A 25,755-nucleotide genomic window follows, 5' to 3' on the forward strand; every position below is an offset into this window, starting at 1 on the left:
CGTGGGAAAAGAATCGAAGTCGCGACTTTTCTAGACAAAGGATAGACTTGGCGAGCTTTAAATCGCCTTTCGCTCTGAGAGAGTTCGCGCCATTTCGAAAATCTCTATTATTCGTGCATCGCGGGGGGGAAAAAAGCGTCTCTCATTCGTGGCGAAAATAAATTTTTCAAATTTTCTTCCTCATCCAGTCTGTATGAAATTCAGAGTTTCCATTGAAAATTCCTGCCCGCGGTCATTCGCGGGCTTACGGTCGTTTCTATCAACGGTGAATAAATCATAAATTGGTATTCGTCTCTTCGAATACCTAGATCGTGCCAATTAATTTTTCATCCGGATAGCTCGATGACTTTCTTTCTAATACAAAGCGTCTATTTCCAGGAAAAATATGGAAAATGTGTAATTTTCAGGTATCTCTTTTGTAACCTGAAAAAATCGGAGAATTTTCGTGAAATTTTATTGGGATTCTGGAATTTTTTGAAAAATTCTCTCTTTCACAATTTTCCTCTTCTATTGTAAGCAGTCCGTCGAGTTGTAAATTATGTGTTTAAAATATAGTACAAATATATATCTATCTCGATTTATATATATTCAATATTAAAAAAATATATATATATTAAATATACACAGTACATACTTTTTATTTCAATTTTTTAGTGATAATGCTATGTAAAATATTTATCTTACGAAAACTATTCGGGGGGGGGGGGGGGGGAGGGGGTTTCCAGCATACTCGTAAATTTAGTACTCGAAACGAATAGTTTTCTTTTTCCTCTGTACAAGTAAAAAATATTACTAAAACGCATATAATAAAGAAAACTTATTTTAGGAAGTTACACATTAAAATATTCTCTTTATCTGAAATTTTGAACAAAAATATCTGGAAGATCGGAAAAAGTTTTTTTTTTATTTTTTTTTTTTTTTTATATAAATTTAGAGCGGATACTCCAATACATTCTCGTCAATTCATTCCCTTCTTTTCTCGATTCAGTTTTCCATCGCGCTAAATTAGCCCGGAAGCCGGCGTCGCGTCACGTCGCATCTGTTACGATAATCAACGAGGATCCTCGATAACTCACATTTCGAAACCCCGGCCCCCCTGCCTCAATGGCGTTATCTCGACGCAGATTAATTCCGTCGCAGGAAACGCGAACCTTATCCGACGCATTAGTCGCCTCTTTCGTACGCCGGGCGTAATTCGCGCGATTAGATGGCTTAGAAACGAAATGGAGCGCAGGGACAGTGGTCCCCTTTGTATCCATATATAAGGGGGTCTTCTTCTACCTTGGCTAAAACGACAGTGGAATTTCGTCGCGATGACTTTAACCGTCACGTTACCTTTCGTGCTTCTGTTATTCTCTTTGGCCCGGAATGTCCGCGGATGGCAAATCGCGTTTCCAAACGAGAGCGAGATCTTTAACAATGATCTCCGCGAAGCAACGTCTCAGCCAGCTTTTATATATCCAGGTAGGATTTAAAATGACATATTCTTATGGGCGAATACAATCGTTATAATGTAGTACATATAGGTACAATTCGTTTTGAAAGGGGGAAAAATATTATAATTTTTATATACGTACACATGTCTGATACGCATATGTAAATCTCTGATTTTTGCAATCGATAATTATAACACGAGGAACGAGAAATTTACGCGATAATTATTCTTACAATATATAAGTCAAGATAAAATATAATTCATACCATATACATTTTTTTTTTCCTCCCCATAAATTGTTATAAAATTGAATTAGCTCTTTTACAAAAAATCTATTTTCATCGAAAAAATATAAGACAAATTAAAAATATTCGGCATATTTTCTTCAGTTTACTTTTCTAAGCGAATAATATTCAAAAAGATCCATTTACTTCAATATACAGAATGTACAAAGAGATTTGTGCAATTTTTCTTTTTCACCTCATAATTCAACATATGCGGCTGCGAAGATAATTCATGAAGAGCTACAGAAATCATTCGTAATTGTGGAAGAGTGGCTATTCTGGCAAAGCGCGAAGTCGGTAAAGAGCAATCGATGGAAATTTTTCGTTCCCCCTTAACTTAATTAATCAAGTGGCGCAACGAGCTTCATCATACGTTTGAATATTTCATCAGGAACAAAATGGTGCGGCAGTGGCAATATCGCGAACGGCCCGGACGATCTTGGAGTATTCGCAATGACCGATGCATGCTGCCGTGAACACGACAATTGCAAAGATATAATCGAATCGATGCAGACTAAATACGGTCTGACCAATACTGCTTTCTACACAAGGTGAATCTTCTAAATTAGAACAGTGTAAATCCTTCTTCTTCTTCTTCTTCTTCTTCTTCTCCTCCTCTCTCTCTCTCTCTCTCTCCTTCTTCTTCTTCTTCTTCTTCTCCTCTCTCTCTCTCTCTCTCTCTCTCTCTCTCTCTCCCCCTTCTTCTTCTTCTTCTTCTTCTTCTTCTTCTTCTCTCTGTCTCTCTCTCTCTCTCCTTCTTCTTCTTCTTCTTCTTCTTCTCCTCCTCCTCCTCTCTCTCTCCCTTCTTCTTCTTCTTCTTCTTCTTCTTCTTCTTCTCTCTCTGTCTCTGTCTCTCTCTCTCTCCCTCCTTCTTCTTCTTCTCTCTCTCTCTCTCTGTCTTTTTTTTTTCCATCAGAATGATATATCTCGTGTTAACGTTTCTTAGAATATTCCATGTTAAACGATTCTCAATAGCATTGAATTTTATCCAAGATAAATATCCGATTCGAAAGAATTAAAGTTTAACGATACATCTTCGAATATTTAATATCCTGGCTTATTATATTTCTCTTTTGCAAAAATATTAACTTTATTAAAGATTCGATTTTTGTATAATACAGCGGAAAGACTTTTGTGTGTGTTTATTTTTTTAACGATAAAAATAATGGAACAATTCGAATATGTTGATACGGTTGATAGACAGGCTTGTGAAAACAAAACAAAACAAAAAAAAAATGCTTTTTTTTTTATCTATCAACGAAATGCTCGATTATTTTTTGTCCACGCGTACACTATCGCGTGTCATACGAATGTCATTTCGAAACATGCAGAGAGATTTGCTAGCAATTACAAAAGAAAGTCAATGTACTAGTTTACAATAGCACGTCTGTTGAGCGAGTTTCACGCAACTGGGGGTGCAGTTTACCAAGTTTCGTGCGTGTCTTGTTATAGTTACGGCTGACGTTTGTTGTTGATATACGACGTCGTGCATTATCGCAAACTCAGTTTATTAATTATATGGGGGGGGGTGAAATTTTCTCTTTTGTAATACATGACAATTCTATGATATATTAAAAGCGCGTATCATATAAAATTTAGTGAATTTGAGGCAACTACGTTCAACATTGAAATACAATATTAGCTTCGATATTAATATTAAATAGAAATTAATAATTAATTTCTGGAAAACATTAAAATATTATATGACGTATGCGGTGAAAAAAAAAATATAACGTAATATTAATCGTCTGTTAATCATAATAAATGATATTTCGTGGCTGGGGAGGGATATATCTTTGACGCGAAATTATTATTACGCGTCCGAAATATTGTACTCATCGAATACATCTTTATTAATTAGCGAATTCGAGAATTCGAAATGAAATGGAAGATTTAGAACAGGAGAGCGAACTCTAAGCTACGTAATTTTTAAAGATACTTTAGACAAGCGAATTAAATCTGATTTTAATCTCTTGCTCGGTCCGACCCTCAATTATTTGTCGCAACATATTATACTTTTATCATTTTATCCACTCGTTAGTTCGAAGAATCACTTACAAACGTCACCGTATTTTCGCGTATACGGTTGCGCGTGGTGAAGATAATTTCAAATTGAAACGAAGCGCTATACCCGGTCGCTTTTTCATAACGAGTAATCTGATAAAGCGTGGTGAAATGTATGAAATCAGGCTACACTGCACGTGCGACGAGAGCTTCTACGACTGTCTCCATAGCTCGGAGGAACTCGTTAGCGCGAAGATCGGCTTCCTCTACTTCAACGTGTTAGACACGAGGTGCTTCCGCGAAGACTACCCCATCGTTGGCTGCAAACGGCATTCACTGTGAGTCGTAAGCGTTGTTAAAGCGAGTAAGAGAGTCGGCGTTCGACTTTCAAATGGGTCAGACACTCGAGAGAAATTTATCGATCCTCTCGCAATCCTATTTAATACGTATCATATACACGGGTCGCTTCAATTTTCCAATCATCACGCGATCGTGTATTTCTACATAGCGACATTATCGCGTATATTTCAACGAACGATACGGTTTTTCCGTTTACACTTTTATTTACGTCAAATCGCACGTGGATTAAAATTATTATTTTTGAAAAAAAAAATATGATGTTTTTTTTCAAGCTATAAATATTCTCTGAGAATTATTTTCTCAATCATATTTTTTTATTGAGAATTACATCCATGCGACATTTTTCTCCACTCGAATTTACTTCCGTAATCTAATAGTTAAATATTTTTATATTACATTCTTACGATATACGCTGTACCAGGTATATAAATATGAAACCGGAATTTTTGTATAGAAAATACACGTTTATTGTATGAAAATGATAAAAAATATTTTATTCGAAGTATTGCCCACTGCTAGCTATACATTTTTCTCATCTCTCTGACAATTTGTGGATGTCACGCCAAAAAAACTGTTGCTCCTTTGAGGCAAACCAGTCATCGAGCCATTTTCGTACATTTTCGTAAGAAGTGAAGCGCTGCTCACAGCAAGTGCGTGTCCCATCGATGCAAATAAGTAGTAATCGGATGGAGCCAAGTCTGGTGAGTAAGCCGCATGCGAAAGTATGTCCCAACTAAACGCCCCAATTGTTTCCTTGACCGGTTTTGTTGTGTGTGATGGTGCATTATCATGAAGCAAAATCACTTTGCGTTGCCTTTTTTGATACTCTGGTCGTTTTTCACGCAAAGCTTGATTCAAATCGATCATTTGTTGTCGGTAGCGTTCAGTATTAACGGTTTCGCCAGGTTTTAGCAGCTCATAATAGATCACACCCTTCTTCCACGTTCTTCGTTTCTCACGTCAAAATCGCCACTTTTGAATTTTTTAAACCACTCAAAGCACTGTGATTTACCAAGAGCATGCTCACCGTAAGCTTCGACAAGCATTCGATGCGATTCTGCAGCAGTTTTCTTTAAATGGTATCAGAAAATCAATGCTGTCCGCAAATCGTAGTTTCCAGGCACAAAATTCGACATGTTCAACGCTATTAAATACTATGCTGTTGTATGAAACTTGTATTGTTGTGAGTTGAAAATCTTTATCAGATGTCAAAACAAGAAAATGGCACCAATGACGCGGTTTGACGGTAACTACATTGACAGCTAGGGCCAGCTATGGGCCCCAAATTCCGGTTTCATATTTATATACCTGGTATATCGTGGCGATTTTTTAATGTGATTGTTGAGAGCGTAAGCTCCCAACATTTCGTAGCCGCGAGCATTGGAAACTTAAAAAAAAAAAAAAAAAAAAAAATGTGCTAACAATCTCTTGGCAGCATTCCTAGACGCTGTTTGGAGTACGAGCTGGACGAGAGCCAATCGAAGATGTATCAGTGGTTCGACGTACCAACGTATTTTCAACGCGATCATCGAGCGATGACGATGACCGGCCGTCGTACTCGGATCACTCGCGGTCCGATAGAGAAGTCTACTTTTGCGGGATCATCGGAGGAAACGTCGCACACCTGTACGAAATCGTGCAAATTATTCCCGCTCGATCGTATCTTGTCAACGTAGTTGAATAAACGCCAATAAAAGTAACTTTGACGATCGTCTCTCTTTCCCGCTATCTCTTTTCTTTCTTTTCGTCCCGCTTTAATACCGTGTCGCTTTCGCCGGATACATACAGTACACGAAGGATGCGAAATTATAGGGCGAGCGATCCGCGAAAATGGAAATTGCGAGGATTAAATACGCCAATCCACTGCGAATTATAAAAACATTTCATTTTTATGCTTCGATACATTTGTACGAATATATATATAGCGAACGGCAGAGCTTGTTAAGTACCGTACTGCGCACAGGTTCGCAAGTTGAAATATTTAATAAAGATATATTTAACAAAAAAGTATTTAGCGAAAATATTTATAAAAAAATATCGCGCGTGCGTAAAAAAAAAAAAAAAAAAAGAATGATCATCCGGTGCGATTAAAATTGACAAATATAATAACATTTTCCGCTTCCGGATATCATCGTAATATTATTATCTCTATCCACCTTGCTGCATTCGGTTGGCTGCACAATGTAGCGGTAATAAATTCCCGTTGGAAACCTCACTAAATCATTTCGTTGTAATCGCCTGTTATCGTATCAGAAAAACAGAAGCTGAAATAGAGACTAAGTTAGCACGCGGAGGAAGCGAGAGGGTTCGTCCTCCACGGGGGTGCCAAGAGGTGGGGGATAAGCGATGAGGGTCGTCGAATCGAGGGGGTTTGCTTTCCTCTTCTCTCTCTCTCTCTCTCTCTCTCTCTCTCTCTCTCTCTCTCTCTTTTTCTTCTCGCTTTTCCAAGGATTTCCCCCATTTTACGCGAGGCCGGTGCGGGCAGCTGGCGCTTACTCCGGGATTTGCTCCGGAAATTTATGTTCGGATGGAGCGCAGCCGCCATCCTCCCACCTTTCCCTCCCCCTCCCTCCTGCTGCCCCTTCTGTCACACCGATTTACAACTTCTCCGCTCACCTGGACCAACTTTGGGACGCGCGTAAAGCTCGCGCCAACTTTCTCGCCGACTCCATTCTTCGTCGGATCGATGTACCATCGATAACGATGGGAAAAATTGTCGACTTTTTGCGTTGAACGGCGATGATTTATCGCCGAGGAAGTCGCGCGCGTTACGTTAGTAATAATGTAAGATTATGGGGATGTGAGACATTCTGCGAAATTAAAATGGGTGAGCGATGAAAGAAGGAAGAGGGGAAGGTTACGCACAGGATAACGGGATAAGCGATAATAATTTGGGTGTCTGAAACATATTACAAGATTTCGGGAATATTTTGTTAAAATTTGCGATCGAGAAGATATTTTTACGATATTAAAGCATTTCGTATATTATACGTACATTTAATTAATATTTTATTTCTCCTTCTTCAATTTTTCCAATAATTTGTAACAAACAATTTTTATCCTTGTGGATTCGAGCGCTTGAAATTAATTTTAGAGAGATAAAGTTCCCGTAAGATATATTTTTTTTAAATCGGAGATTTTTTTTTTTTTTATAAATATTTTATACATATTTTAGACATTTTCACGTGTCCAGCTGATTAAATACAAATCTATTCTATTCAACAACGAAATATTGATAACAAATTGCCTTTATTTTAATTTAGTACCAAGAGCTCTGTCATGTAAATTGCACGGTGAGAAATATAATATATAGGACGCTTTAAATTAAGCTTGGTTTAGCTACTTATGAGTAGAGAGTGCAGGGATTTAAACTAATACAATTAAGGTAACTTTAAATCTCTCTCTCTCTCTCTCCTTTTCTCATTCTTTTTTTCTCTCGTGGATGTTATAAACAAAAAAATATACTTTATATCAATAATGAATTTTTACAAATAAATATAAGGATTGTCTTTTTGTGTGATTAAAATATATATAAATGCGATTGAAAATTATATCAATTACACTCGTGAAATGTGGAAAGAAGTCTTTGTATCATGCGTGCGACTTGTTACAGCTAATTGTGAATAAAACAATTCTAAGACAATGGCAAAGTTGAAACCCGCATCTGACCGAATTGTTTCTATTTTCTTCTTCAGATGTGGCGGCGTCAGTGGAGGTTCACTTCGAGAACAAGGATGGCGGATTCTTCCTGAAACATTCGCAGCGACAATATTATCCCGCCCGCGGCATATCGGACACCGTCTCGGCGTCGTCGACAAGCTCGTCGAGCGGCAACAGCGACAATAATAATCCGGCGAGCGCGGTACCGTCGCCGCCGCCGGGCTCCGTCCTCTCGATCGACAAGTTCACCGTCTTCCAGACGAGCGAGCCGGTGTCGGTGCGGGCCACGTACGGGCCCTTCAGCACCAAGCAGACGGTGCCGGCGCGTTACATAGTTCCCGATCCGCTGGACGCGTTACCGGCACCGGAAACGCGGCGCAATCTCACGGCGGCGACGATCCTGGACGCGCAGGAGCTCGGCGCCCGTCACTTGGACATGTCGGCCCACCTGGTGGGTAACAGCGTGCCGCGCGACTCGCCCGTGCTCAGGGTGCTCTTCCACGCCGGCAGCGAGACCGGGGGTAGACGTCAGGTGCTGATGGCGCGCCATCAACGGGTCTGCGTCGTCCTGCACGCCAGTCTGGCCAGCCCGTCGCGTAGCAACGCCGCGAGCAGGATCAACAATGGACGCGGATATTCCTCGTCCTCCACCTCTTCATCCTCCTCCTCCTCCTCCTCATCCTCCTCTTCTTCTTCATATTCGTCCGCCGCGCTGACGGCCGCCTGTAGCCCCGATGGCGAAAACGGCGTGTGCCTCGCTCAAATCACCATACCGGCGGATTGGTGGGCGCCGTTGCCGCCGCCCGATGCCTCCGGTCGTGTCAAGGTCGCCAAGAGTCTACCACGATTGATCCAGGTCGCTTACTCCGTTCTGGAACCGCGTACGGAGGAAGGCAGCGTCGGTCTCGGCGGTGACGGCGGCGATTCGGTAGACGGATCGGGTTTCTGCAGGCCCAGGGTGCAGATTCAACCGGTCACTCCTCTGGGTCAAGTGCCGCTGGCGCCGAACAGGGCGGATTACAAGGAACTCAGAGCGGACGACATGCTTACGCTGCTGGTACCCCACGGACCGCTCTATCCAAGATCCAGACTTCACGTCCCCGCGTTTCTGCATCCTGCCAAAGTAACGGACACGCGGCAGGATCGGCTGCAGTTAATCATCGCTGTTATCCTGAGGTAAGTAACCGTGCGTGTTTTTGTTGGAGACCATGTACAGGTAAAATAGAGGTAGGATGAGAAACGTAGGGATTGTTTATTCATATTAATCCTACTTCTAATCGTATTAGAAACGCATCGAGAAGTCTATAAATCTTCACCAAATTATTATTGATGAGATTTAATACAAATCTCGATTAATTGGAGTCGATGCGAGTACAAAGACGATTACGATGTCCAATTTAACCGCTTCCGGATAAACGGAGACGATCATATGACAGAGACGCAATGTCGTTTCCGCGCGTTGAAGTTCACTTTGTGCGTCAACTTTTTTTGCATGTTTTCGCGAGGAACCTTTTGCACCCTCTCTCTCTCTCTCTCTCGCGGCCGGAAACGTCCCTGCGGGAGGAGAATTGAAATCTCCTAATTGGATGAATCGTCAAGTAAGCCGGTGGGGCAAAGTTACAAGCTCGTCTGTTGTTAGTACCTAAGCACTTGAAAGTTCCGCGACGCGAAATGCGAAGCAGGGAAAGAAGATACACTCGAGCGGTCAATCCGCGTGAGAAAACGTGTCGTTGGCTCTTTAAGAATGCGACGTATGTGCTCGTCGGAGATATTTCTCCACGTTCGATAACGATAGCGTTGTAGAACCGCTCGCGCTTTAAAAGCATCTAGATACGGTGATACCGCGAAATAATGACGTATACACGCGATAAAGTTACAGCGGGCTATAAGAATCGCGCACATATAATCCGCGGTTAATAATAAAAGACTCTTCGCATCGGCTCTCCGTACAATCTCTCGCGCAAAACTTACATAATTAACTAGATTAATTAAACTGACGCGATATATATATATATCACGGATATCGCCAGATATCCTTTTCTCAGCGATTTAAAAATAGAGTTTTGATGAGAGTTTTAATTCGCGCGTGATATATCTTCTTCTTCTTCTTCTTCTTCTTCTTTTTTTTTATTTTTTTTTAATTTTGTTTCTCCATTTTTTTTAGTGAATTTATAATTATATTGTTGGATTAAAATATATATATTTTTTTCGAGATCGAGAAATATAGTTCGTTTAAAATTTATAAACACGCAAACATAACTACGAGTTTGAAAAGTTTCTGCACGCAACCTGATGTATTATATAAATTATTTAACCCGGTTTAATATTGTAGGATGCTCGCTGTATAAATTTTTAAGGGATCGACTCGATAATTGAGCCTTAATAAATAATGCTCGTTTCACAAATATATATATATATATATATATTTTTTTTTTACAATTCCGTGCTTCATATTATAGGATATTAATTTTCATGATGTATCTATCGTTGAACTATTTCACTATTTTTATCGCTGCCACGCACCAATATTGAATCAAAGTCTAGTTATATATTTTCGAAATATTACTTATGCAATTTTGTATTTTGCATTCGAATGACCCGTTTGGACGATGAGATAACGCGTAAAATAAACGGAATCAATAGTTGCACTCGCTGCACGGAGGTCGCAGGTTATCGAGATCATCTTCGCAATTTCTGCATTTAGAAATGGGAAAAAAAAAATGCTCGTTTATACACGCAGGAATCTGCGTAACTGAATTATAGCCTTGACGTTTCGCTATTTTACACGAATTAAAAAGACGCTAGTCGTACATTTTTATGAAAGCTGAGAGTTACATAGATAAAGATAAATTCTTATCTCCTCTATTTTTTTTTTTTCGTCATATCATGCATACAATGCTAATAGTTGCCGTAATCTGGGAAAAATTTGGCGCACGTTTTCTATTACATAAATTATTTTAACTGCGAATGTTTTTATGCAAATATCTTTTATAAATATTTTGCATGATAAAAATAAAGAAAAATTATTATTTTTCCATTTTTGCTCTCTTTCGAATTTTGTATCACTGTGTGTAAGACGATAAAACATTATTATCAATTTAATAGTATATAATCTCAGAAATACTTTTTAAAAATGAATATTTTATATGGGATATTGGATTATTAGTGCGATCATCAATTAAAAAAAAAAATTATATTGTTCTAATAAAGAAAAAAAAAATCAAGTCTTATAGATATAATATATTCTTTCTATTCGCATCGCTCTTTTATTCAGCTAATGTAATTCACGAAATTCGAAAAGAGGAGAAGGGATACGCTCGTTCGAGTCACTCGTAAATACTTTAAACGCGAACTACCCGATACAAAAGCCCTCGGAGAGAAACTGTTGGAGGGAGGGCGAGCGAAAATTTCTTCACGCGTTCAAAGAGCTTGCTAAGGGCTAATCGTAGCCCCTGTCCGTGTCGAGGGCCGGGCTTTATGCCGCTTTTTTTTTTTTTTTTTTTTTTTCCAATGTCTCGCAACCTTAAATCTAAGGCTCTTAGCCAGCCACGTTAAACTGTACATTCTGTACGAGCCCGCCTCTCGTAAACCGCCACTGTTCCGGCCATGAGTCTCCTTCTCTTTTCCCGGTTATCGCGCATTTTCTTGCACTTGCACTTGTACCCACTGAGACGCGAGAATTAAGGGTACAACCTTTTTTTTTTTTTATATATCGATGAAGAAAAATATTCCGAATTCTTCTCCACAACTACGACTAGAATCGTACAATATCGTCAATATTTCGCACATGAAGCATTGATCGACATTTATAATCGGATTAGCAAAAGTCGATCTTATATTCAGGGGGTGTCTGCTACCTGGAAAAACATAAAGAACTTGGATTTCTCAGGTATTTCTTTTGTATCTGGAAAAATCATGGAATTTATTAGGACTTGGGGAATTTTTGTAATAATTATATATATATATATATAATACTACATATATATCTATCTTTATTTATGTATTTAATATCTTAATAAAATATTGAATATGCAGTGCGTATTCTTTATTGCAATTTTTAATGTGAAAATTTTATTCGAGCGAAAAATGTTGATCCTACGAAAATAAATCTAGCTCTTGAAACTTAAGAGGTTTTATATTTTTAGTAAAAAAAAAAAAAAACACGCACGTGTAATAAACAAATTTATCTGAGAAAATAGCACGAGAAATCTTTAAAATAATCTGGAATTTTGTACGAAAATATATGGAAGATACTTTTACAAGATTTAAGTAGGTACTCCGTGAAAGAGAAAAAAATCTCTTCAAATTTCTGCAAATTTTTATCGCGCGTTACGTACAGATATTGCCGATTCGCAAGTGATTTTATGCATACGTACCGTCGCCGATATCGATCGCCCGAAAATACGCGAGGGAAAGGGCCGAGAGGGTGGGAGCAGCCGGCGATCATTGAATAAACGGGTAGCTACATTTGAAGCGACATTTGGTCATTTGTCAACGTGAGAGAGCACACATACGGTGTTGTAGATTCGAGGTCGCTCTCCGGATAGCGCGCATTCCTCGTTGCTTCGCGCATCGGTGATTTGTATGTAAATGCGAGACAGGCTTGCGGAAATAACTTGATCTGGAACTTGTAATTGGCTTGCCTGGCCGAGCGCCGTTTAACGATGACCGATATTCATCATCCATCTCGCTCTGTCCTTCTCTATCAATTTTCATCTTCTTATCCCATAGATCATCGCTTATCATTAGTAAGTGTTAATCGAAAATAGCTCGGCGCATCGGGCAGTTTTTATTGTTAATAAACAGCTAGAAATGGATATAAACTTGAATTGGAATTGTGCGAGAATGTGGAGTAAATAATGAAGGAGTTGTAAAGGGTGCGCGAGGGATAATATCATTAAGGGGACTAGGCAACAGTAAATCAAGTCTTTGTTTGGGGAATTTATTACAAAAAAAAAAAAAAAGAAAAAAAATCGAGAATTGTTCTTTAACTAAAATGTTTATTAGGATCATGAAATATTTTTAAAAAAATTTTTTTGGTTGAGAATATTTTAGAGTTGAGTTGATTTTTTTTTTTTTTTTTTTTTTTTTTTATCGAGAGCGCATTAAAAATGGCCGATCGAAATGGACGTTTGAAATAAATTTTACAGCGATAACTCAAATACAGAAGCTCGAGTTGACTTGAAAATAATTGAGCGTGTTCACAATATGTATTATAACTTCAGACTAAATCTCGAAAAAGTCTTTAGTTTTTGAGAAAAGAAAGATCAAACGGGCGATTCGAATGGCGATTTTTTTGAAAAAAGGTTCGTAAAAAAAGAAAAAAGATCCGTTTGATCTTTTTCAAAAACTAAAGTTGGCACTGACTTTTTAAGGATTCAGTCCGAAATTATACACATTGTGAGAGAACATGCTCGATTTTTTTTCAAATCGATTTGAACTTCTGAGTTATCTCTGCAAAATTTATTTGAAAATCCTTTTTCGATCAGCCATCCGCAGCGCCATTTTTAATGCATATCATCGAGTAAAAAAAAATATATATATATATATATATATATAGTTTATAATCCTAATAAACATTTTGTTGAAGGATAATTCTGGATTTTAATAAATTTTTTTGTAATAAATCCCCCAAAAAGGGACTTCATTTTCAACAAATATATTGTTTAGTTGCGTTAATTTATATATAATATTTTGTTTATATTTCTTAACAAAAAATATGTGTATAAAGGGGATGGAATGCTATTTTCATTGCGCCCGTTACATAAATTTTCATTCAGCGCTTTGTCATTTGATTCATATAATACATTGATATTTTACATCTTTGAGTTTTTGTCACGCGCGCTTTTGCCGAGTTTAATTTACTCTCAGCTTAAATACAGATATTTAATTAAAGTTCCGGATCCGAAGTTAGGGAAACGATTAAGATCGGAGATATGTAAATGTAATCGTCGAAAGCGAGCTGCTGCGCAAAGAGACGGCAATTGCGCTTAGTTTTTGTACACTTAAATTGCTTACGACGAGAGAAGACAACTTGGAGTTTCTTCTCATTGTCAGATGTATGGAACGCGCGCATATATCTTCGCCGCTATATATACGATTGTCGGCAATAAAGTTAACACGTTTCCGTATATATGTGTATATATATATATATATATATATACATGTTGGTAGTATGCTCCGCAGCGTGCACATCGCCATATGTTATGTAACATCTGACGCCGGCAGAATTTTGAAGCGAAGCGAAGAGATCCTAGATAACTTGACAGTTTGCGGCCGATTAATCCGAAAGTTTGCTGAAGGAGCAGAGCAGAATGCTTGCAAAGGCGGAGAATATAAGGAGGGAATAAGGAGAGAGGATGTTTCCTTCGCTTATAAATGAGCATTTGCCCGACGATCCTCTGTACCTTGACCGCTTCCGTTCCCAAGTATCTTATACCGGAAATCGCCCCGTCCCCTCTCTCTTAACGTAGGATATTCGCAGAAACGGGCGACAAATCAGAGAGATCTCGCCCTCGGGGCGACATTTCGCCCTGAGAATATTTTGTATGCCGTCGTCTCTTGGAAATGTCGTTTCCGCGCTTTGGAGTTCCTCCTACGATCCCCCCCGCATATGATGCGGGGATTACGATGACGCGTATGAGCGGAGGGAAAAAGGTACGCTCTCTCTCTCTCTCTCTCACTCACTCACTCTTTTTAGGTGATAATGGCAAAGGGAAGGCGTCCTTAAATAAGAATTAACCGGCCGCTTCTTCGACTCGGGCAAATACACCGAAGTGGCTTGAGAAGAGGCAATATCCTGTCTCGGAAAATATATACGTCCCGAATTTTCTTCTCGGTGCACTTTTCCGCTCGCAGCGAGATCCGCTTTCGCGCGCTTGAAAATCCTCCTTGAATTAGGAATGACCTCGAGGCCGAGGATATATACAGGGTGTCCCATTTTAAAGGACCCACTCAAATATCTCAGAAACACTGCGTTAAATCGAAGTGTGTTTCAAACAAAAGTTGTGTGACTTCAAGGGGGCCGTAAGATGGTGACAATGATTTGACCTTGGAAAATTATTTGAAGGTCATGTGAAGGTCAGCTTTAAAATCTTAAATAGAAACACCCATTTTTTATTTAGTATTCTTGTAGCTTGCCTCGAGAGTTTTCCAAAACACTATAATAAAGTATTTTTTTATTCAGTACTTCTTGAGTTATTTTATATTTTAATCTGACATCTTTTGATATAAAAAATTAAATATCTCATAAAATAGTTAGTTTTTGATAATCTTATCAATGACGGGATATTAATGATCGTGAATAAATTATAATGGGCTCCCGTAATGCACGACACTCTCTTTCGATCCTGTTTATTTATTTATTTTTTTATTTTTAAATACCGATAATTCTGACTCCGAATAATACGCAGTTTCGTATCCTATTACGTCAGAGAGAGAATTATGCTGCAGAATAATTACGCTTCTCGATAAAACTGAAGCACCACTTCGTATCTGTCGATATCGAAGCAGTCGTTTGCAAAGAAAAGAAAAAAAAAAGAAAAAAAAATGCGAGAATAAAACCGAGGCGTTTAAATGATAAGGATGTTAATCACACGCATATTACTCGTTTTACAACTCGGATAATGTGACCCAAAGGGGATTGAGGTCGGATTATCGGTTTTGCTGATATCGCAGCAACTACAACGTCTGATTTGTCGCCGCAAACCCTCTAACACGGATACGACATCGCGATGAATAATCTGTGCGTCGCCGGCGTCAGATAGACGTGGTATTCTTCCGTCGCGTTTTCCTCTCTTCTCCCATACCCGCATTAGGATACCGACCTTGCGACTCGGTCGCGTAACTGGGGCGCGAGTACGTAAGCGTTCGGGAACGAAGAACGCCGGGCTTTTCTGGTTCGCGCGAGCGAGTCGATGATGAGGGAAACGTGACGCGCGAGAGACGATCTTATTCGGGATAACTACTCTCGACGAAGACAAACGACGCCAATGTCGCCGAATTTCCGTCGCAATACGTGCGTAGCCGTCCGTGACTCGATTCCCCTCGGCTGTGAATTTTTGAGAAATCCAACGCGAGAATCCCGAGATCGAAAGGAACGTCACGCGCAGCTATCCGTCATGCACATACCGTTTTATGATTATGCCAAGCGTGCCAGATTCTATTTCGTCGTATCGTTATTTCTTCGGCCAATTTCGTAACGATTCTTATATGGAAATATCCTTGCGTAACAGTTTCGAAATAGATTTTATTAAGTATACTTGAAATTTTCTCCGAATTAAAAGATATGATTTTCTTACTTCTCTGTCCTTCTACTTCCTCACGCAGGAAGTTCCGTTTTCGTGACGAAATCTTTTTTCCAATTTTTTTTATATTCAATGTGTTTCATTTGAAATGTTTCGAAACGTCGAAAAATTATACCTAAAAAAAAAAATTTTTCAGGCACATCAGGCTAAATCTTTTAAAATACAACAGAGTATCATTAAAGGATGATTGGTATTGAATTTGGTGAAGATCGGTGAAAGGGTTCAATTTTTATAAAATTTGGATTTTTTTTGAGAAATATTCCTACACCCCTCTAACTTCTGCAAGTTTTTACATATCGGGTTAAATATTTTTATTAGGTGTACAACTTTGCTTCCGCCGTTTTCCTATAGATGGCTTTAGCGGTAAATAGTGATCGAAATAAATAGATCATAGACGTCATGCGATAAACTTGGGCATCTGTCGACATAACCCCATAGAAACATTAGTCGATTTGTGTCTGCATCATAAAGTTATTCTCGATTGAAAATGTCAGTTTACGAGCCAAATTCTCGTCATTTGCGGGAGGTTTTAATTTTCTGCTTCAATATGAAGAAATCTGCGGCTGGGGCTCATCGAATGCTCTCAAATACTTATGGTGAAGCCGCTATTAGTGAAAGAAGGTGTCGCGAGTGGTTTCAACACTTTAAGAACGGTGATTTTCACGTCGAAGACCTTCATAGCGATGGAAGAGAGAAGGTTTTCGAAGATGCAGAATTGGAGGCATTACTTAATGAAGACTCGAGTCAAAGTCAAAAAGAATTGGCACGATCATTGGGAGTGACTCAACAAGCAATTTCAAAATGTATAACCAGTTTTTTACAATAAAGCCTCGAATTTCGGGAAAAAAAACGGCGGAAGCAAAGTTGTACACCTAATATTATACATAGAGTATCATCTAAAGGATGGTTGATATCGAATTTGATGGAGGATCGGCTTAATCTTTTTAGAAAATTTTGCAAAATCTCTGTACACACTGTAACTTTTGCAAATTTCCAGATATCCCCGTCTCTGAGGAAGTCAAAATTTGAAAAACCCGCTTGCTTTAAGCCTTGTGAGCGAAATAAAATGATGAGAAAGCAATGTGCAGGTTTCCAATTTGCACAATTTTCATCTTGTTTATCTTTTTTTTTCTTCTTCTTTTTTTTAGGAAACCATCGATAAACGCTTAATCTCGCTTTTATTATGACATATTTATTCTAAAAAAATTATTGATTTTATTAGAATCATTTAATCTGGTAATTGTAAAATAAATTTGCTCCAAAAGACTCGATTCCAAACGGATGATCGACGAGAGATGGTCGGGAAAGTGTCACGAAACGCAATATGATATATAACGCGAAGTGCGTTATTATAGACGCCGATTTTGATTATAATCCGGCTTTTAAGCGATTGTCGCGTAGGAATGCGCGCGATATTGCGTTGACAAGTGGTAGCGTGGTATATTATCGCGACGACAGCCGAGAACCGATACTCGAAGCATGAAGATGCCGTACATGAAGGGCCCTCGAACAAGTGCAACGGATCGAACGGGAAACCGATACGTACAACCTTGCCGAAGATAACCGACGAGATGGTGAAAGGACATAATAGGACATAATACTTTCCAGAATGGAAAGAAAAAGGTTGACTTTATCGCGAGTCTATATTGGTATTTTGTTTATCTTCTTCTCTCCTCGCGCGCGTTTACGCGCATCTCGCATTCATGGTAAAAGTATATATGGTAAGCGATGATATAAATAAAAATAAGGATTGCTTTCGAATGAGAAAAGATTTCTTTTCTTTCTCTTTCGTTATTTTTATCGTTGATATCAATAATTCAGAATTCTCAAACAGTAGTAAGTTTGCATTGCATCGAAGAGAAATCGTAGCTCAAATTGATCAATGCAATTGTTCTATTTTTAATAAAGGGAGGATGATAGGCGTTTGATTTCCTTATTATTTCACGTTCAGGAAATTTTGTGTAAACATTTCTTTCGCGACCAACTTATTATTTTTGACCTTTGTATGGGTAAACAAACTCAGGGACTACCAATAAGCACGCTTGAGAATATTGTTAGAACTATACGTGGATGGAGAAGAGGGGAGGGGGGGGGGAAACAACGAGCCTTGTTGGTGAAGGACTATATGTTCATTCATTTTTAATAACAAAGTGGACGCGGCTAATAATACGGTAGATGAAAGAAACGCGCGCGAGTCGCGATCGATACGACGTGATATGAGTAATGAAAGTAGCCCGCACGAATGGAGTACTCGTATAAGTCTTCGTTAAAAAGAAACAGTTTTGAAACTTTATACGTGACTTGTATAATATTCCAAGCGTATACTCTCTCTCTCTCTTTTTTTTTTTTTTTTTTTTAATTTTGTTTCTTGCTTTTCTCCTCACGATTGTACTTGACAATCTGTCACTTTTAACACGCGAGTCTTTCTGCTGCAGTTCTTAAATATACGCTAGTTAATTTCGGAATATCTGTAAGTTCTTATGTATTTATTTATTAATTATTTGATTTATTTATCATTGAAATTAATATTGTAAAGGTCTAGAAATTAAGAATAATGAATTAATTGTACTTTTTTAAAGGATATCTTACACACGAACACATCTCTCATTCTTTCCATTTATCCAATATTACGTCAAAATGTAATGGTACTTGAATTTGCGCTACAATTACGAATTTTCCGTGTGTCTCAGAGTGAGAGTCAAATCCGGTGTAAAGATCCTGGATGCCTCGTCCAGCAGCCCGGATTGGATCGTCCAGAGCGATGTAAACGCGAAAAACACGGCCGCTACTTTTACAGCAAGGCGCAAGGAGACGACATCGCGTATATTAAGCACGTAAGTACAACCTCGCATATCTTTGACAGATCGAGGCGTTAATGATTTTTCGTTCGCGAATGTTGATTAGAAAAATAAGACGCGTTCTTGACGTCAAGATAAATTATTAACGGCAATTTTGCAAATCAACAAATTCAATTTTCACATCAAGCAATATATAAAATATGATTATAAAAATATCTTTATTTGTGAGATATTAATTTTTTTAATCAATTTTTATAAATATTTTTTTGGATCATTTAACTCAATGTAAAAGATATATAAGCATATTTATTTCGAAATCGAAAGATTTTAAAAAATATGTAAAAAAAGAGAGTTTGTTTAAACCTTAAATAATTATCAATAATGTAAAAGACAAAAAATTGATTATTGTGTAATATTGGAAAATAAAATTTTACGGTTTCTCGCTCATTTGCCGAGAAATTTGTCTCGTGTGTCGTTTTTAATTCGCAGCGTTTTCAATTAAACGAATGGAGAGGGATTTAAATTGCTCGTTGCATTAACTGTTCTCATGTTACAATCTCGGTGAAAATCTTTCTAAGCTTACCAACATATGTATGTCGGCTTAACGAAACTTTATGGCATAATATTTTATTATAATATTTTAATAGAAAACAAAACATATCTTATATTAAATGGTCTTATTTAATAAAAATTATATTCATGGATTATTATTTAAATAATTATGGATCCGTCAATTTTCAGAAATAATTATAAATTTATTTATATATATATAAAAGATTCTAAATCTTCTCTTTTAATCTTTATTTTCATTAAACTTCAGTATTCAAATTGCATTAACTTTATATAATGTAAACTCTTTGTAAATATCGTATTTATGATGTAAAAAAAAATATACTTTGGGGGACTAATGCTATATATCAAACCGGAAGATGATCCGTTGGTAGCATCGTTTCATGAGTATCCACCTTAGGAGTAGTCGCCTTGGGCGTACAATGGCGCTTCGTCTTCGTATTCTTCTTCTTCTGTATCTTCTTCTTCTTCTTCTTCTTCTTCTCCTTGCCGTCGTTCGATCGAGTCACTCGATTGTGCAGTTTGTCAGTTTGCTTTACGGTATTGTGCGAACGACTAACATCTTCGATGTAAGGGGGAATAAGAAAAAGGGCTTTATCACTTTTTTCAGACGACAATTTACTCGTGGAATCTTCGGTTGACCGAACAAGCCGATTCTTCGGTTCATTCCTTTCTTTCGAGAAGGACGATTTACTTTCTTCCGAAGTATCGAGCCCTCGGATAAATCGATTCAGGGTGCCTGTCTTCTCGAACGATGATATAATATCGCCTGAAGTATCTTGAAACGATCTGACAAATCGATCCTTCTGTTTATTCTCCCCATCTGTTCGGAATAAAGGAATTCGGATCAATCCCGACTCTTTCGACTTGTCCTCCTTTTTGGATGATGATTCGCTTATCGAACCAACCTCTCCGACATGTCGATTCGTCGGATTATTTTTTTCCCCGAACGAGTAATTCTCCGATACACCTCGGATGAATCTCGTCTGATTTTTTAATTCTTCGGACGAGGATACACTTTCCGAAGTATCATCTTCGATACGTCTCTTCTCTCGTTTGGGCGATGATACATCTTCCAGACTATCATCTTCGATATGTCTCTTCTCTCGTTTGGGCGATGATACATCTTCCAGACTATCATCTTCGATATGTCTCTTCTCTCGTCTTTTCTTATTTTCCTCCGAAGACGAAGAAGAAGAAGAAGACGATGAGTCGTCGTCGTCATCATCATCATCATCATCATCATCATCATCATCATTATCATCATCGTCATCATCATCATCACAATCGTTGTCATCGTTCTTGGATTTCACGCTTTGTTTCATGCTCTTACGATTGTTATCACAATCGTCGTCGTCGTCTTTCTTGGATTTCACGCATCGTTTCGGGCTCTTTTGATGATCATCGTTGTCATCGTCGTCGTCGCTGGAAGAACTACTACTGCTGTCATCATCGTTGCCATTCTCTTTGCCCTTCTTCTTCGACGCACGCCTCACACGCTGAAATTCCTTCTCCTCGTCCTCGAAGGTTTCCATACTGACATCTTTATAAGCGTCTTTCTTCGCATGCTCATCAACATCCTGCTCTGCGCTGAGCGTTAAGGCAATCTCAGAAATTATCGGACTAAATCCAGTCCCATTCATAGCACATATTTTGAAATGACACAAATCTTGAAATGACAAATTCTTCTCGTCCACGTCGCCAACTGTCGTCGTTAACGCGTCCTCTCGATCCTCCGTGGGATACGCCCGGACATCGGGGATGCTCGCGAGTAACGCGAGCAACGTACCCGCGAGGAACAATAACGCGCCGCGACGCATGATCGATTCGTGCGAAAGACAAATTACGATAGAACGGCCGAACGGATCGGCCTTATATACCGTCGTATCGCGAGGCGCTGATAAAGAAAGGAAGACGGAGAAGCAGAGAAGCGTTGTATTGTGCTGACGCCAGCGATGCCGACAAAGTCGGCGGGAGGAGGAGGTAGAAGCGATATTCTTTCTCGTTATCACCCTTAACCCGTCGATGGTCCGCATTGATTCCGCCTTCGACTTCCGCGAAATCGACGATTTACGCCGCTTCGTCGATTGCTTGGGCGGGAGGGAGAGGAGATGGGTAGGTACGAAGATAACGTCGGCCGCCACGCACGCAACCGTAGATCGACGACCGCGATAAGGGTAGAAAGGGCGGAGAGGGAAGGGGGTGACTACGTCCCGGAGGGGGGATTTGGCTTATCGAGATTCTGTGCAGGCGCGACGATTCTCTCGCGTTTCTCGCTCGCATCGAGATCAGACGCGAATGCGACGCGTGTGATGCTGCTCCCTCGCTAGCTAGGTATAGCTTGAGGCCTGCGGGATAATTACCTTGAAGATATAACCGTCCTTGCCTTCGATAAGAATCTCGATAATCCCGCGTAAGGGGGCTGGAAACTTGACGTTTAATTTCCGGATAAAAGACACGCAATTTTGAAAAATGTATAATTAAATCTTTTACATAATTCCAAATATATTATCTTCAACACAGATGTAGATACGTTAGCGTTACACCAAGTAACATTTTATTTATTCTGCTGCCCGCGTTTTAATTACGTTTAATAAATTTATAGATCTTAATCAGTATAATTAAATTTACATAGCTATGGATACTTAATTTCCATTTAATTTTCGTGGAAATAGCTCGTTTCACGGTAATTTTATGTTGCCCGTTGCTGGTTGTAAAATATGAATGAGCCGCAGAATCGCATGCAGCTAAACATAAGATATTTTGGACAAACCTTTCTCTCTCTCTCTCTCTCTCTCTCTCTCTCTCTGTCTGTTAGTGTGCATTGAGGAAAATACAAAGCTCGTCGTGCGAGAGAAACTATTTTCTATTTGCCAATTCAATAGCCGGATAACAAGAGGCGAGTTTTCGTTCCTTTTAATTCTTACGCTTGTTCTCGCGAAACTCTCTCACATCAGTAGGAAATAGCATCAATCGCGAAGAGTGTGTTTACACTCGCGCGAGTACGAATATAGATGAACGGACTCATTTGTTCGTATCCGTGGCAGAAACCCGTGTATATATGGTATACAAACTGCTGCAGCAAACGGATCTCTTTTATCGATGACACGCGGCTTGCGTGGATTATCCTCGAACTTTCGAGGAATCTGGCGTATCTACATATGTATTGTATATATTTCGCGAAAACTTTGTCATTGTTACAGAGTTACAAATTCCTATTAACATAATTCCTACCGTTTCTGATCTTCACTTTCGAAACGTCCAGCTATTGAATTTTCGTGGGAAATTCCTCTCCGTTCGTGAAGAGATTCTCTTCTCTCTCGTTTTTTTATTTGGAGTAGTAAAGTTTACATTTCCCTCGTTAATTTTTATTTATTACATGCTTTTCAGAGAAACAACTGCGTTATCTTTATACCAATTAATTTTTCACATTATTATTCCATACGTAAAATTATTGACGTAAGATAAGAAATGAATATTATGCGAGATATTTCATAATTTATGTGAAATTAAAGTATAAAATATCTTGTAAGCTTTTCAATTTTTCGCTATCCTATCGTTATAATAAATTTTTACGCCTATTACGATTTATATAAAAATTTAGGATAGTTTTGTTGAGGAAAAAAAACTAGATTGTTTGAAGGTATTTTTCCTTTTTCGTGAAGAGATTCTCTTCTCTTTGGTTCTTTCTTTCGAATACGTAAAGCTTACATACCTCTCGCTAATTTCGATTTATTACGCGGATATTTTTCAAAAAAATCACTGTTGTCACGTTTCAGATCCGCGGAAGAAGTAATGACGATGCTGCTGGAGGCCAGCGAGGACAGCATAGACGGAAGCTGGGACGGCGGTAAAATCGTATGGAGCGTGCGTTACGAGTTCCAGGGCGAGGACGAGAAGGGCTCGCAGTTGACGGGCGTCGATCAATTGCAGCAACACCAGCTGCAACATCATCATCATCATCATGCCGAGAAGCGAAAGCTGCAGGTGCGGCTGGAAATACAGAAGGACGATATACAGGCGGTGCTTCCGATCTCTAAGGTAACGCACGATACTTCAAGCAATGTAAATGTTAATTTTACGAGCTGCTACACTTTGTTTCGGGAAGAATTACTTTTGCTTCCCCTAGCTTTGTCTAAGTTAAAAGTTGTGACTAGGGTAGGCGGGTTTTGAGAATTTTTACGGCCGGTATCTCGTATCTAAGACCGTTCTAGATTCTAGGACATTATCGTATAACTTACGGGAGAGGGAGAGTATAATACTACATTATCTTTTTAGATGTAATGTAAAAGTTGATTTCAATAATATAAACCAGCCTGGAATCAAGATTTCTTCTTAATAAAAATATATATCTTACTTAAATATTTTGAATTTAGAAACAATCGAAATTGGAAGATTATTTCTACGATTTAAATTTGACATGGAAGAAACCGAGAAAGAAGAAAGAAATCTTGGCACGTCTCCTATCGATCTTCTCCATCCAATGATGGCGATGCGACAGAACTCGTGCGTATTATTTCGATATATAATACGAGAGGGAAGATTCGAATGACTTTGCGCTTCTGACGTCATAATCTACACCGAGTGCAGTGGCAGATCCGAGTATTTTAAGACGTCGTAGGAGAAGTAATCGATGGATTTTCAAGATTTCGGTCAGATTCTGTCGATCTTCCGTCAGGTACGGTTATTTTCATCACGACGCTTTTCGTCGGTGAAAATCACTTGGAAAAGAGCTAGCTCGAATAACGGAGAGGAGGAGGAGGAGGAGGGGGCGATCAATACATGTTCGTATATCGATCACGCCGTCGTTCGAGAATCCGTTTCCGCTCGGTCGACAATCTACGATCCTCGCGAGCATCGAGACGCCGAGAGGGAAGGAAGAAGGAAGGAAAGACGGTGAGAAAAAGGAAAAGGCATCCGGTGCAGAAAGGATCGACAAAGGATAATGCTTCTCCCTTCTTTTCGCAACTTCAGCTTCTCTCTCTCTCTCTCTCTCTCTCTCTCTCTCTCTCTCTCTCCTCGGCTTTTCCGCGCCTGCACGTTCACCATAAACGACGATATTTCTAGCCGTGGCAAAATTCCACGGGGTCGATCGCATGCCAATGCAACATACTCCCATTTCGATAACGGCAACGACGCGACGCAGCTGCCGTAACAACGGATTGTAATGAAATTTTCGATTGTTGGCGCACATCGAGCGGCAATCCACGCATTTCCCCCATTCGTTCTTACACACGTCGGGTGCGAAACGTGACACGTTAATTATCGAAATATTAATTCTCGAAGAAAAGAGTATCTTTAATCAAAATTATAAAATTGCAAAGAGAGGATCTATTTTTCGACGTGACTATAATATTACACTTTAATTCTTAACGATGAAATTATTTCGATCATATTTTTATTTTTGCATATTTTTCAACGATGGTAACGAGGATTCTTCTAAATAAAACTATATAATTTATTTTCTATATCAAAAATTTTAGTCCAGAGACATAAATTCAATTTCAGTTTTTTTTTTTTTTTTTTTTTTTTTTTTTTTTTTTTTTTTTTTTTTAATCAATGTAAATGTTTTGCGCGAGTTTTCCAGCGTCCGAAATTTTTATATTTTTATAATAGCATTGTAAAAAACATAGAACGTTCGTATGTATATGGTCAAATCGAATAATATGTGAAAGACTCTTGAAAAATATACGGATGATACAACGCGAAATTGCATGTAAAAAGATTTTTTAAAAAGTATCTTTTTATCAAAACATTTTATCTAAAAAAAAAAAAAAAAAAAAACAGTGCAATGTCTTTACTTGCACACAAACATTGTTTCGGTAAATCGCTTTTCAAGCGATCTACAATAATATTATAATAGGGATACAACTGTAAGAATGCGAATTAAATCGGCGGGTTTCACATTATCCGTTTTATTTTTTTAGATAATTTTAATTGATAATAACATTAATTATTAACTTTAAAATAACTTTAATTATACTTTGATATGATTTTAATTTAAATGTATTTTCAATATATTTTCATATATTTAATGTATTTTCAAAGATATTTGGTAGGAAAATATTTCTAACAAAGAGATATACGATAAATGATCTTTATCGATATTTTCTCGATGGAGGTATCGTCTCTAGATTAGCCGAAGGGCCGTGATTGTAAAGGTATTCGATGTGATTCTACGGGCATCCCGTGGATAATATCAAAGGTTATTCATTTATAACTTCTCGGAGATTTTTATTACGCCGATATTGAGTTGGATAACGCTGTCGATGAGTTTGATGATAAAATTCCGATATCGCAATGTCGATAGGTAACTCGGAACACATAGGGGTCGAGAA

The 25,755-nt window shown here is 38.5% G+C and overlaps 1 protein-coding gene across 3 annotated transcripts in view; it reads left to right on the forward strand.

Annotated features, from left to right (window-relative positions):
- Positions 1-25,755, forward strand: part of Dtn (transmembrane protein 132C dtn) — a 118,908-nt gene that overhangs the window by 76,979 nt on the left and 16,174 nt on the right. For 2 of the 3 annotated variants that reach the window (XM_070293457.1, XM_070293460.1), the window contains exons 1-4: positions 5,511-5,709; positions 7,779-8,919; positions 18,740-18,883; positions 23,197-23,458. In XM_070293457.1, the coding sequence (XP_070149558.1) occupies positions 5,568-5,709; positions 7,779-8,919; positions 18,740-18,883; positions 23,197-23,458 (1,689 nt within the window). In that variant the 5' untranslated portion in view covers positions 5,511-5,567. Of the gene's footprint in view, positions 1-5,510; positions 5,710-7,778; positions 8,920-18,739; positions 18,884-23,196; positions 23,459-25,755 lie in introns of those variants that run through there. The other variant, XM_070293459.1, reaches the window with a different exon arrangement.

The sequence above is a fragment of the Polyergus mexicanus genome, unplaced genomic scaffold, assembly GCF_030449975.1.
Source record: "Polyergus mexicanus isolate NDT 795.1 unplaced genomic scaffold, iyPolMexi1.0 SCAF_3, whole genome shotgun sequence".
Lineage (NCBI taxonomy): Eukaryota > Metazoa > Arthropoda > Insecta > Hymenoptera > Formicidae > Polyergus > Polyergus mexicanus.